The following is a 14,858-nucleotide window of genomic DNA, read 5'->3' on the forward strand; positions in this document are numbered from 1 at the left end:
AGCATTCAGGGTCATCCGTTTATTTTTTATATCTACAGATGAAAATAACTGGAATAATTTTAATGCTGAACTGAAATGTTTCAGGGACAGATATGTGATTTTCTGTGTATTTGTATATTTATTTATCCTTTTAATGTGTTAAATGAACGGTAAGACAGATCTTCAGCTGATTGTTTTTCTAATTATTTATCACCAAGTCGGACGCTTCGGAGCTTCTCGGTTGTAATGGTGATGTTGATGTAAAGGCTTTTTAAGGGAGAGAGTGATAATTATGGATACTCAGCTTGTGTTATTTTGTTTTTTTGTGCAGATACGGTTTGAGATTTCCCTGCAGGAACCTGATGGAGTCTCTGGTGTTACATCAGCTGCCAGACCGATGTCTGTCTCGGCTCTGATGCTTTATAATTATATCATTATGAAAATGCTGCTTGCAAACATGGCAGCGCTGGGAGATTAATTTATGCAGAATTGGGCTAACATAATTATTGTTAATGGTTGATTGCACTGTTGAAAGAAGTGCTCGTTGGTTTTTAGATGTTTTGCAGCAGCAGCAGGAGTTTTTATTAATGTCCGTTGTTTTTCACTGGGTTGGTTTAAATGCCATTAGAACGTGTCATTCAGTGGAAGGGTAAGTGGTGTGTGTCTGTGTGTGTCTGTGCGTATGTGTGTGTGATACTATAGGGGAAGAGAAAGACAGCAGCCGTGAGAGGCTGAAGAGAGAAAATCGAAAAAAAAAAAAGATGGCTACCATTTGCAAAAAAAAAAGCACACACACACACAAATACACAAACACACACACACACTTCACAAACTGCTGTACATTCACACAAATACACACACACACACACACACACAATACCTCCTCTTTCAACAGCCTTACAATAAAGACAGGGATGATTTCTGACTGGAACAAAAAAAAAACTGTCAGTGTGGCTTCTCACTGAGATTTAATGGAGGGGAGGAGGAAGATGAGAGAGGAGGAAGAGAATAGGGAGGAGGACATGAGGACACAGAGGAGGAGGAAAGGAAAGGAAATACGGGAGGAGGGGGAGGAAGAACACAAGGATAAAGACAGAAGGGAGGAGGACACGAAGGAAGAAAAAGGGGGAATAATGAGGAAGAAATTAAATAAAAAGAAGGAGGAGGAGCAACAATAATAAAAATGACTTGGACAGGGAGGAGAAATAAAGACAAGCAGAGAGGGAAGAGAAAATAAAAGACCAAAAGAGAATATAAATCCAAAATGGACGATATTTTCTTATCGAACCAGCTTTACAGCTTCTAAAACTAAGCAGTCCGGCTCCATCAGGATGGATGTCGGCATCGCTGAACACCTACAACAACTTTCTGTTCTCAGAATGTGACCAGTATTAAAGAAATAAGCAAAGAAAGCCAAGATAAAGAGTGACTGTGTTTAATTATAGATTTTCGAGGCAGAATTAATGGAAAGCTCAGCTGGCTCCCCTGACGCCCCCCTCCCTCTCTCTCCTGATTAATTTGGGTAAATCCAGCTCTGTGAGCGTTGGTTAGGCTGTTTGTGATTCCAGCTCCACACAAAACCTCCTGAGTCGGAGGAAAACGTTTGAGTCCAATCTACTGGAGGTTGAACTGCGGCAGATTTTTCCTCCACTGTGCTGCGTTCGCTTTTTACCACCAAAGTGGAGCTACGTGGTGAAAACGATTAAGCGTGCAGCTTTTATCTGGAGTCCTGCAGAAAACAGCTTCTTACATCCATGTTTCATTTCTGTTTCTGAACCAGAGAGTCGCCTCCGTCATCCAACTACATCCACTGTCACTGACATTTCAGTTCCATTTCATTTCCATCCACCTGTTTTCATGTCTGTCCAGAAAAAACTGAAAAAAGGAAGAGAGGAGGAAACAAGGATGTGAGGGAAGGACAGAGGAAAGAAAAGGGAGGGGAAGATGACAGGAGAGGAAGTGTTGAGATAAAACAGAAGAGGAGCAAGAGGAAATGAAGAAGAGGGCGAGGACACGAGGTTAGGAATGAAAGAGAGGAGGAAGGAAGGAGGTCACAGATGATCACATTAATACATGAAACAAACAAAACCCGAGTCTCCGTTCAGGTTCTGGTCCTTCAGAGACCTGAAACTAGAGACTGAGACCATAAACTCATCAGGAGAACGTTTACTGAGGAGGAGGAGGGACATATTCCCATAGACTTCAATACACTCTGACTGCTGAGTCGCCCCATGATGGTCAGTAGGTATAATGATCCAACGTATCCCAACATTCACTGCAGCCAGGAAAATTAAATAATATGGCCGCAAAAAAGAAGCACACACACAGAGCTGGAGAATTACACTTTGAAATATCAAAACTGAGTTTCACCTGTCACATGTCAAGGTTGCTAGGCAACAGAAACAGCTGATGACGCTGAGCAGAAACACTCTGAATGAAGTCATCGTGGTCGGACTGTCCTGACTGGATCAGCTGCTTTAATTCGAGTGCGGGAATGCTGAAGGGAAACGTTCTGATCTTGAACTTTGAGGATCAATTCGCCTGAACGTAATTCATCCACTCCATGTTTTTTTATGCCATGCCATAATTGATTGTGTGAGGATTTCATCTGAAATAAAATTGAAGCAGACAGAGTGTGTTTGAGTGTGTTTCACCATCATTCAGGTCTTTGTGTCTTTCGCTCTCCTGTGTGTCTCCGTTAAAATGGAAATACTTGAGTTTCATTTTGGTCTCTGTTGGTCAGATACCAAAGGCTTCACAAAACAAGATACTGGAGGAGGTAAAAAAACCGATACAACCACAGAAATCAACGACGACTCGCAGACACGATGTTGAGTTTCAATCAGCTCGAGTTCCTGAGAGAAGAAGAATGATCTGTGGGTGAAGTCCGGTTAAGATGCGGTGAGACTGTTTGGGAAAGATTATCTGTGCTCGTCCATTTAAAGAGGAAAACCGGTGCTGGCAGGCTGTTCATTTCCACCCTCACTTCCTGTTTCCTGTTCGTCCAAAATCTGAGCAGGTTTTTATCTCCAGCCTTTTCTTTACTTCGGTTTTCTTTTCTCTGTTGAGTTTGATATCTTCAGAGAGAATTTGTTCAGGTTTATGACGTTTGCTTGGATTCCAGGATGAAGTGACTAGTTTTAGTTTGTCAAAGGTCAAAGGTCAAAGGTCAGGGGTCGCTGGGACCTCATGTTTACTCAATTTCTGTCATCATGACGCCTGGAAGGAATTTTTGGCTCCAACTGAAGGATTATGACCAAATAAATGAATTTCCTTTAACGTCCTCTCGGAAATGGACCTAAACTGGGAAATGACCTCGAGGCTGTTAAACTCCGGTTTCACAGAGTGAAGCTGCCTCCGGCTGCTGCTGTGATATTTCTCTGTGTGTCGTAGGATTTTTTTAATTAAGAAACTAAGTGAGAGCGGATGATTTGTTTGAAGCGTTCCACTCACGAGGGAGCAGGCTCGTGTTTTTATTGTTACTTTGCTGTGTGACTCTGCGTCCTGGCCGACGATGGCTGCTGTGTGCATTGCGATGGAGCGTTTCTTTTCTTTATTTCAGGCGTCTGCGGGAGGAAAAGAGGCGTTAACGGCATCACAGAAATCACTGGGGATCGTGATTATTCTTTTATAGTTAATTTGCTTTGTGATTTGGTAGAAGAAGTCCTCGGTGGTCTTTGTCAGCAGCTGTGTGGGAGTTAACAGACGGTTTCAGTAAGCGCACAGGATCATCTCTCTTTTGTGTTATTGCTATTTGCATGATAAATTTGCATTGTTTAGCAGGCTTTTGTAACATAAATGCAATGCAGTACACAAGTGAGACAAAGCTGCTTATAATACCTGGAGCACAAACGCCAGGACTGAAACTGAACTCTGTGGCCTGAAGTATGATAGAGAATCCTCCACCAGAGGAGTGAAAAGGGCAAGACTTTAATGTAACTTCAGGACGATTCAGAGTAATTTCAGCTAAATACAGTTAATTAGCTTTCTGTGTCCATTTCAGTCAGATCAGCTGCACTGAGGATGATGGAGAAGGTTTATGGTCCGTTCAGTCTAAATATAGATGTTAAAGGTCCATACTGTCGAAAGGTGGATGTGAAAGTGTGAATCTCAGCCCAGATTTCAGTCACCTTCAGTGCGACCTCGGCTATTCAAGCTGCATCGGAGGAAAAATGGAGAGCACAGAGCAGCGTGGAGTGTTTAGCTTTCTCTCTGTGAGAGCGACCTGAGTGAGCAGCAGATTGATCTTCATAATATCTCAACACAAGCACAACTCCTTTATCTGGGAGAGAAAACGCCACAGAAGAGCTCTGACTTGCTGCGGCGAGGCTGTTTTCTCAAGTATTTACAGACTTGGCACACCGAGCTGGTTCTTTTGAAGAGTATTGTGCCTTGAGATATCTGTCAGGCTCGTAATCTTTATTGAGTTGTAGCTGAGACAAAATCCTTCATCGCTGATTGCTGCTGCTTCTGCTCTCTCAGCAGAATTATTTCCCTCAGCTGTTGTAATTGGGACCATAATTAGCGGTGAAGATAAGAGTGAGGCTCTTACAGGCATAAATGTAGCCGTGAAAACGACAACAGATCGCACACAAACTTTGCAACATGTTGTTTATTTTACTGGCTGTGAAAGTGAACTTATTAAAACTGATCAAAACACTCAGAAATGTAAGATCCAGATTCCACATGTGTGAATGAATGAAACAGTTTCAACAACCTTAAATGTGACTCCGTTCAGGCTGAAAACACTCTTCTCCACGTGTTTGGGTCGTTCTACAGCTGATCTGAAGTTTCTATCTTTATCTGATCAGGAGTGTAAATCAGCCAACGAGCTTCATATTCCTGAAGCTGATCCCGACTCCTGTCTCTCTACATGAGCTCCAGTCATGTCGCCCTATTCTGCTGTTGGAGGGGTTTTTTTCCACTCTGTGCAAAAGTTGCAACTAATTAGAACCTGCAGCTTCTGTGCAAACATGTTGGATGGTGACATCGATTCCCAACTTCTCAGAGCGAACAAGGGCGAAGTCTTTGCCCCTGAAGGAATCAACCGACCGCGATGGGGCGAGTCTGGATACGATTAGCTGCCTTTCAACGTTAACGACAGGCCGCAGATAGAATAATGAACAGCGTGACATTTGGAGAAAATGTCTCCTCTTCTAAAATGTCCTCCCGTTATACGTCAGGATCCGAAAGTGAAATAATCAAATGTGAGTTGGATTCACGCCAAGAATATTGAAATGACATTAATTATCTTTTCCTTTAAAGCCTCCCGCAGGTCCAAAAGCACATTCAGCTAAAATTCATCCACCATAATGAAACGGGGCTGAAATGAAGTGAACTGCAGTAAAATTACATCTCTCCTGTTGGCTGACCTCCGATGACCCCTCTCCTCCTCCCCCCCAGGTGGATCCCATGTTCACGGTGCCGGCCCCCCCCAGCTCCAGGCCACCCCGGGGCCCCCGGCTCCTCTCTGCCCTCGGCACCGTCCTTCTCCCCTCCGGCCCTGCCCACCTCAAACCCGAAGCAGATGGTGGTGAGGACGAGGTCAATCGGCACCAACACGCAGGACGGAGGCGTCTCTGCGACTCTGGACGGGGACGCCGCCTGTCTGGGGCCCTGCCAGCCCGGTACCAGCGTCAACCTGGAGGGCATCGTCTGGCACGAGACGGAGGAAGGTAAAAAAAATCAGCTCCAAAGCCTCTAATGCTCTAAATATCTGATTGTCCATGTCTCTATGTCTTTATTCTGTCAACACAATAAACTCAGAAACATACAGGACTCATCCAGACACTCTGATTGGCTGTGACATCACCCACTGGAGCCAATAAGAGCGTCCGATGTAGAGACGTGACTCTAGATGTCACTATCAAAGATGGAGGATGAGAATGGACGGACAAACAGACAGAAGGAGTCAGAGTCTGATCAGTTTATCACTGAAGTCAGGAGGAAACAGGAAGAACCATCAGGGGTTCAAACTGTGGGAGGAAACTTCTCATCGCTCTTTTCCAAAAGCAGATTTATTTCTCTGTTTTTGCTGCAGCAGTGAACATTCTGCCCCTCCTGTGATGAATCAGCCCGTTTTATTGGAGTGATTCTGGGCCTGAAACATCAGACAGCTCATGGTGAAGCCTCACTAATCAGAGCGAAAGCTCCAGAGGAGGAAGTGACTCGTCCTCAGAGATGGACGTCGACAGTCTGCTGTGTCAAACGCGGCTGAATTTTTATTTTCAGGCGTCACTGAGGAGAAGGTCACTTAAACGCATCAGCAGTTTTGAGTTCGACTTGACTTTGACAAAACATTTCTTCCTTGAAGTGAAAAAGCCCAGATTTCCACCTCACTGTTCTCTGCCGCCGTGCCATCCATTATTTCTATTTGGTGGTCAAAGGTTAAAGGTCAACCTGTTGGTGACATGGATTTGGCTTTCGGATGATGCCTCGAAGGACACTCTTCAAATTTTGTATTCATATTTGATCTGACTCTGGATAAACTGGGATGTTACCTGAAGCTAGTGAAGCCGTTTCTGCTCAGACTGAACAGACTGAGAATCACAGATGAAACTATTTTTACAGATATCAGGATGAGTGAAAGCTGCACTTTGGCTGTTTCCCCAAACTCTCCGAGAGGAAATGTGTGAAAATCCATTTGCATGTCTGCGGTAAATGGGCTGTTTCGGTTCTCCTCATTAAAACTAAAGACAGTGTTGTTTACAGGATGAATCCAACCGGGGACTCTTCATTTAGAAGCTGTGGACAGACGCTTTCCAAATTTCTGTCAGCTCCTGTGGAGTCTGGCCCCCGAGCTGAGAGAACGCAGCTCTTTCTCAGGTTTACCGGACCGATTTGGTTCCAACATGAGGCTGCGTTTCAAAGAAAAACAAGAGCAACGTGTTTTTGATCAGATATTTTTTATACCAGATCTAAACTAAACTGACTAAACTGTCCGTAGGTCTGAGGGGTTGTTGGTCTGTCCAGAACCCCCCGGGCCCCGGAAACAGAGCAGAGGTAGAAGATGGATGGATGAATATACTGAAGCCTATGGGAAAATGTCCCTCCTCCTCCTCAGTAAATGTTTTCCTGATGAGTTTATGGTCTCAGATTAATGAATGGGTTAATATGTGAAATCTTTACCTCACAGAGGCTTTTATATTAAGTTTGTATAACTGAGGGTTCGAAAAGCTGCACGTTTCCCCCTGAAGGCATGAAGATTCACCCTCAACTCAGTTAAACTGGCTGTTGTTAGATTCGACGTGGGTTTGAGGAACATATGTTAGAGGAGAAAATAGAAAGTGCTACTTGTCTTTATCTCTCCAGACCGTTCAGACACGTCGTTCTCTCCAAATGAGAATAACTAAAATCTAGTTTATATTTAAACACGGCTGGCCGTCCTCATGAGAGCCACTTTGGCGATGAACTGCACTTAATCATGAGTCCAAAACAAGAAGAGAAGTAGAACCAGAAACCCGTCCAACGCTACAAAATGATACCAGGGGAGCAGCGGGCTGCGGATCAGACGGCCTGATGATTCACCCGCTGATTTCGACGCCATCGCACTTTGATAGGCTGTTAACGAGGACAGCACTCAGCTCGGCAGCCTCTCAGCGGAGGTGTAATACCTTACTGCTGGCTGCTAATGAATAAATCCCATCTCACCCTGCCAGCCGCCGAGCCTCTGAAGTGGAGTCTTGAGTTTGGTGGAGAGGCGTTTGTATCCCAGCCCAGTATTAATTAACTGGAGCTCTTCGCTCCGCCCGGACAAAAATGAAAAAGGAGGAAAAAAGATGCAAACACAACACGGGGAAATGTTATCCCGAGCCAAGAGTGCTTTTAAACAGGCCACAGAGATGGAGGGAAGAATAGACAGTGAATAATACGTCTCCTGCTCCAGAAAACCAGATTCAACTTCCTCTGAAAACACTGAAATGGCATTGAATTAAAATGATTCACTGCTTTTAAATGGGAAGAAAAGAAAAACACAAGAGGAAATATGGAAACTTCAAACGACATCCATACGGTCGTGTAGTCGAAGCTTCAAACTGGATCTGCTCCAATTTTACATGTGCGTTTCATCTTCACAATGGCACTGAAACTTCCAAGAAAAAACTCCAAATAAAGCCACTTCCTGCAGTCATAACATTCCTCCTGTCTGATTCAGGGCTTCCTTTCACACCTTCCCCTTCTGCTGCTGTGAAATTAAAATTTCCTCTGCAGGGATCAATGAAGCTTCATCTTTCCTTAACATGTAATAACAGCCCATTAACACTGTTGGAGCCTGAGATTTAAACTAATCTGTTCTCCTTTATTTATTATTTAGCCCTTAGACATTTATTTTTGTCAAATTTCAATTTGTAAAAGTATTCAATTATTTGTTGATTTCACTCACCTTGGATGATGTCCAAACCTGAGGGCAATCTTTGTGCTGTTAAATATATATTTGAATAAATATGAACATCCTTTCTAGGATGAATATGAATCACACAGTTTACTTTGTGTGATTTTCTGTGAAAACAAACAAAAGGCGAGCTTTGTGTTCTTTTAAGAAGCATTTCTCCTCCTACAAACCAGCTGCTGTTTGACTTTAATTCCATATTATCAAGGAATCACAATTTGGAGTCACTCAGTGAAGGCTGAGATTAGAAAGGGACACCAATATTTAACCCGGTGAAGCCAGACGCAAAAATAAAACTCTAATGTTGTGAAATAGAAACAGACCTTTTGACCAACCCTCCCCCGAACCATCAAAATCATTTACACATCATATCAAATATATTGTTAGTACAATACACACCAGAGGGCAGAAATCGTGTCAGACAGTTTATCAGTTAATGAGATGGAGCTCTCAGAATATCATTTTAAATATGATAGAATTAAAGTTACTCCGTCTCACACTGTTCATCTACCACAGAATTACTATTGGCCGGTGTCTGAACTCTCCCTCTCTTTTCACCATCCAGCAAACAGACAAACAAACACACAGGGCTGAACCCCCTCGCCCCCCCATGGAGGGAATAGATGCAAACATCAAAGCTGATGCTGCATCAGTGAAGCAGAGTAACAGGAAACATAAATAATGAGAGATAAATCTGGAGCTGAGCGAGCTCTCATACAGGATGTACTTTAGGAGGAGAGAGGAGGAAGAAAACGTCTCCATGGTGATGTCCCAGCGGGCTGACAGGACGGACGGCTGGATGGACAGATGAAGGGGGGGGCAGAAAGGTTTTGTCTATATTTTTAAAACCAGCGGAGGACGGAGGTGACGGAGGGGAACGAAAAGACGAGAGGAACAGACGGAGAGACGAGGACGGATCATTTCATCGCTGAGGAATGGACAGAGACAAAGACAAAGACAGAAGGGGTGTGAAAGGGCTGTGCCCCCCCCCCACCCCAGCCAGAGCTTCCTCCCTGCTGCTCAGGGACCGACGCTCAGAAGAACCCCCCCTCATTGTGGCGGAGGAATTTGACAGGGGGATGCAGGTTGCATGTTAATTAAGCAGAATACTAATTGGAGAAATGGAAAGGAGAAGATGAGACGCCATTTCAGCTTCAGACCCCCCCGAACAGAAACACTCCCCCCCCTCACTGCAGGAGACCAGAGTCTGATTAGCTCTAATCAGGAAGTGATTGGCTCCACACTTTACTGAGGCAGACAGACAGGAGAGAGAGAGACAGACAGACAGACAGAAAGCGAGATAGGGAGAGAGAGAGGGACAGACAGGGAGAGAGAGAAGGAGAGAGACAGACAGACAGAAAGCAAGATAGGGAGAGAGAGAGACAGACAGAGAGCGAGACAGGGAGAGAGAGAAGGAGAGAGACAGACAGACAGAAAGCAAGATAGGGAGAGAGAGAGACAGACAGAGAGCGAGACAGGGAGAGAGAGAAGGGGAGAGACAGACAGAGAGCGAGACAGGGTGAGAGAGAGAGAGAGAGAGACAGACAGACAGAAAGCAAGATAGGGAGAGAGAGAGACAGACAGAGAGCGAGACAGGGAGAGAGAGAAGGAGAGAGACAGACAGAGAGCGAGACAGGGTGAGAGAGAGAGACAGACAGACAGACAGAAAGTGAGATAGGGAGAGAGAGAGGGAGAGAGACAGACAGAGAGCGAGACAGGGTGAGATAGAGAGAGAGAGAGACAGACAGACAGAAAGCAAGATAGGGAGAGAGAGAGAGACAGACAGAGAGCGAGACAGGGAGAGAGAGAAGGAGAGAGACAGACAGAGAGCGAGACAGGGTGAGAGAGAGAGAGAGAGAGACAGACAGACAGAAAGCAAGATAGGGAGAGAGAGAGAGACAGACAGAGAGCGAGACAGGGAGAGAGAGAGAGACAGACAGAGAGCGAGACAGGGAGAGAGAGAGAGAGAGAGAGACAGACAGACAGAAAGCAAGATAGGGAGAGAGAGAGAGACAGACAGAGAGCGAGACAGGGAGAGAGAGAGAGACAGACAGACAGAAAGCAAGATAGGGAGAGAGAGAGGGACAGACAGGGAGAGAGAGAAGGAGAGAGACAGACAGAGAGCGAGACAGGGAGAGAGAGAGAGACAGACAGAAAGCGAGATAGGGAGAGAGAGAGGGACAGACAGGGAGAGAGAGAAGGAGAGAGACAGACAGAAAGCGAGACAGGGAGAGAGAGAGAGAAAGACAGAGAGCGAGACAGGGCGAGAGAGAGAGACAGACAGAAAGCGAGACAGGGCGAGAGAGAGAGACAGACAGAGACAGAGAGAGGGACAGACAGAGAGAGAGAGAGGGACAGACAGGGAGAGAGAGAGAGAGAGACAGAAAGCAAGACAGGGAGAGAGAGAGAGAGACAGACAGACAGACGGGGATCACAGTTCTGAATACATGAGAAAAGAATTTGGTATTTTCTGAGTCATTTCAGGGAGATTTCTGCACTACAGAGGCAGCAGCTCCAACACTGACAGGTCAGGTCCAAAGGTCCAGGTTCAGTCTCACTGGATTCAGAACCTGAACCTGAGAACCAGCCGTCAGGACTTCTGGGACTTTGTGATGTCACAGTGAAGCAGTCGCTGCCGTCAGCCACACCCACCAAGCCCCGCCCACCTGGACCCTCCATAGTTCTTCCAGTGTGCTGTATTTTTATTGGAGAACTCAGACAGTTCAGGGTTTTTCTCTTTTTAAAACTGTTTACAGCTGCAGTGAAGCAGAAATCACAGCGAGGGCTTTTTTTTTTTTTTTTTGAGAAGTTTCGGGAACAGAGTTTGAAGGATTTTTTTTTTTTTTTATGAATGTCAAACAAGTTGAGTGGAAGGTAACTCCGACATCAACAGCCACATTCATGAGAGCGAGGCAGAAACTGATGAGCTATCGCGGCTTTTGGCTTTTCCCCAAGAGACAGAGCTGTGTTGGCTAAGAATAGAAACGCTGTCGCATCTCAGCCCCGACCGGCTTCAGGGGACACGACAGGAAGGAGGCGGGGCTTCCTGTTGCTGCTGACGACGCTCTGCTTTTCTACACATTCGAGTTCCTTCACTTATCCTAAATCTGTGTCCTCGTATCTCTGTTTAGCGTTTAATCACATCTGTCCAGCTGTGTCCTGAGCTCAGACAGACCATGATGCTGTTTGACAGGGAGGAACATCTGTTAAACATCTGGGCGGCTCAGTGGTTCAGTGGTTCAGCTCTCTAACCTCACAGCTGTGGGCTCTGGGTTCGAACCCCAGGCTGTGGACCTTTCTGTGTGGAGTTCAGGCATCCTCCAAATTAGCTGTAGTCATATATTGAATAATGTGTTCTGGCGGTTCTGGGGGTCCAGTACCTGTGTCTTTGGTGACAGCGGCGAAATGAGGAGCACCTGTTCCAGGTTAATGACTCTCAGACAAATTAAAGCAATAAAGAGTGAACAGCTGTGCTCTGAAAAAAATCTAATCAAAACAATAAAGAACAAATATCAATAACTAACTCCAGGACCAGACAGGTCCAAACCGTCATTCAGCCACAGCTCCCGGAGCTGTAAAAGTGGACCTACACCTGGTTTAACAAAACCTGGAAGAGATGTCCCTGATCCAGATTAAATCATCACCTGAAGAACGCTCCAGTGAGCGTTCATTGTTTTCATTTCATTGCAGCGCACAAATACAAACAAAACCACAACAGAGAGGAGGAATTCTGGGTAAATGTGCAGAAGAGTTTCAAACTAATGAAGGAAGCCATGTTAGAAAAAAGTGCTGACTCGTTCATTTTGTGGAAATTTGAGGTTCTGACAGTGAAAGCCAAAAGTCTCCCTGATCACATCCACCTCTTAAAATGAGCGACACACTCGGCTCCGTTCTGCCTGGCGCTCATTTGTCTGAGACGGCCGTCACGGCATAATTGAAGAGCCACAACTTGTGTGTTGCAGTCAAACCTTGTTTTAAAGCCGTAATGTGTCCAGAATTTGATTTGCTCTGCGTTGCCGCTGGCACATCACGGAACGGAGGTTAATGGTTTTCAAATGTCAGTCTCAGAGTGTGCGAGAGAGAGAGAGTCATTTATTTTAGTCGGCTGAAGGGTTTCGGTCTCTAAACTCCAACCAAAAACCTGACAGGAATGAAACGCTGTCTTTTTCCTCAGATGGCCCAGAATCAGTCTGTTTCCCTCCTCAGCGCTTCGTTAGTTTCCTCATTAGAGCGAGCGATGAAACCTGAGCTGCTCTGTCCTCTGTTGACCAGGCGTGCTGGTGGTGAACGTGACCTGGAGGAAGAGGACGTACGTGGGAACTCTGCTGGACTGCACCAAACACGACTGGGCTCCTCCGAGGTAACGCAACAAACAACACACTGTAACCACGCACCGCTTAGAAACCTGGACCTGTTCTCTCTAATGACCAAGAAGTCAGTTTATTGAAGTCGATAGGAAAATGTCCCTCCCCCTCCTGATGAGTTTATGGTCTCAGTCTGAAATACAACATGATGCTCCATTTAGAGGGAAACAGAGCAGAAACAGATTGTCAGCTCAGCTCCACCATCTCCAAAAACATTAAAATGGCTGACAGACAAATAACAAACCAGAGGCTTCAAAACAGCCGCTGACAAACTGATGTGTTTTCAAGCCTCCATGAAACTCCAAGCCCAGATTCTGGTGATAATATTTCCTCTTTAATCATGACCGCGGTGTAAAAACTAGCTTCCTGCTGTGCCGCCTCCACTTTTGTTTGGTTGCAGCTGCCGATAACCTTGAATCTCAGCTTCAAACGCAGCTCGTCGTCGTGCTCAGGTTTCATTGTGACATGTTTATCACTTCGCCGCCAGGTAACAAAGAGGACGCTTTCTCTGAGCCCAGGCTGCTGATGTCACCATTAAAATTCTATTTGAAATCAATCTGTGTTGTAATTGTAAACACATATTTATGGACAGGTGTAACTATTCCAACGTACTCCTGCTCAGTTTATTCCCCTCATTGATGCATCACGTTTAACCATTTTATTGCTGCTCTTATTGGCTCGTATTTGAGGGATGATTGTTTTCTTTAATTAACTGAAAAGAGACCCCTTTTTTTAAACTGCTTTAATATTACTGAAATTAGAAAAAAGCTAAATTGGCTCCGGGGCTGTCGGCTGCTGTTCCACGACGAGCTTTAACAAAAAAAAAAGGCTCTCCACTCTCCAGGCCGACTATTTTACAAATGGAGAGTGGTTTTTGTAATTGCTGAGTGGAAAATGTGACAGTCCCTCCTCATGGGGGCTAAAACCTCTCAATTATTGCTCCTGTATGCAAATGGTTGTTGTCATGGCAATTACAGCTTAATCTCAGAAACCGGGGACTAAATTGCGTTTTGGTTTTTTCTACCTTTGGTTTTTATTCTGTAATTCATTGGAACGGAACGCTTCCTGTTTGGCGAGTCGTTGTCAGCCTGTGAGCAAAAGACACACAAGGTAGTGAACAAACACACAAAAATCTGAAGTGCTCAGAAGCATCAGGGCTCCTTCGGTCGGACGATGACAACAGGAAATAATGTACAAAATTTCAGCCACATGTTTTCCATAGCTTCGGTGACATTCAGGGACAAGCTGGGAAAAAAGCAATTACAAACATCACAGAAATGTGAGATATCATCGTCTTAAAATCACAGAGGGGGACAATGAAGTCTACTTTCAACGTGCTCTGCAGTCTGTTCCATTAATATGGTGATTAATACCCAAAACAGCCTTTCCAAGGTCAGAATTTATTCATTGAGTCTTTAACACCAACCAGTCGTGTCATGATTAATGCATTAAGAGGCCGGCAGAGATGCAAGGTTCAAGGTCCGGCTTGGAAATTAGAGCTTTGCACAGTGGATAAATACCAAGCGTTTCATTTTCCTCATCCAGGCCGACAGGTTTTCTGACATAAATAACAATGTGTCAGGGTGGAAAAGTGTCTTCAGTGTTAAAATGCAAGGCGCTGCGGTAAACAGCGTCAAAAGACTTCAAAGCAGAAGGGACACCCTGTGAATACACAATGTCTCCGTATCAAACACTGAGATAACAGCCCATTCTACAGTTCTTTGTGCTATCAAAAGAGAAGCAGGCTTTGTAAAGAGAAAAATCAATTCTTATCCCTGATGTCTGGGCAAAGTGCTTCACATAAGCCTTGAATGATAATCTTCCGAGGTTTTTGTCTGATGTGTGAGGTGTTCATGGTACAAGAGTTCAATTTGGGTGATGATCTGATTTAAGTTGTTCTGGTTAGAACCTTTCAGGAACGACAGCATCAGCTATGTCTTCAGTTTCACAGTCTGACGTGTTGTTTCAGTTTATCTGACAGGATTTAGAAAGGACACGACAGTGCAACACAGCACAACACAACGTGATACTGTGAGAAACAACACCCTGCAAAGTGAACTCCACGAAATGTGATAAGATACAATCCAAAGTGAGTTCATGCCAAGTGAAAGGATATCATTTAATCTGAT

At 44.8% G+C, this 14,858-nt stretch overlaps 1 protein-coding gene across 1 annotated transcript in view; it reads left to right on the forward strand.

The window, feature by feature from the left end:
• znf608 (zinc finger protein 608) overlaps positions 1 to 14,858 on the forward strand; it is a 38,336-nt gene that overhangs the window by 11,595 nt on the left and 11,883 nt on the right. The window contains exons 4-5 of the mRNA XM_029509983.1: positions 5,383 to 5,654; positions 12,638 to 12,725. Of these exons, the coding sequence (XP_029365843.1) occupies positions 5,383 to 5,654; positions 12,638 to 12,725 (360 nt within the window). The remainder of the gene's footprint in view (positions 1 to 5,382; positions 5,655 to 12,637; positions 12,726 to 14,858) is intronic.

This window comes from Echeneis naucrates, chromosome 9, assembly GCF_900963305.1.
Source record: "Echeneis naucrates chromosome 9, fEcheNa1.1, whole genome shotgun sequence".
In the NCBI taxonomy this organism is placed as follows: Eukaryota; Metazoa; Chordata; class Actinopteri; order Carangiformes; family Echeneidae; genus Echeneis; species Echeneis naucrates.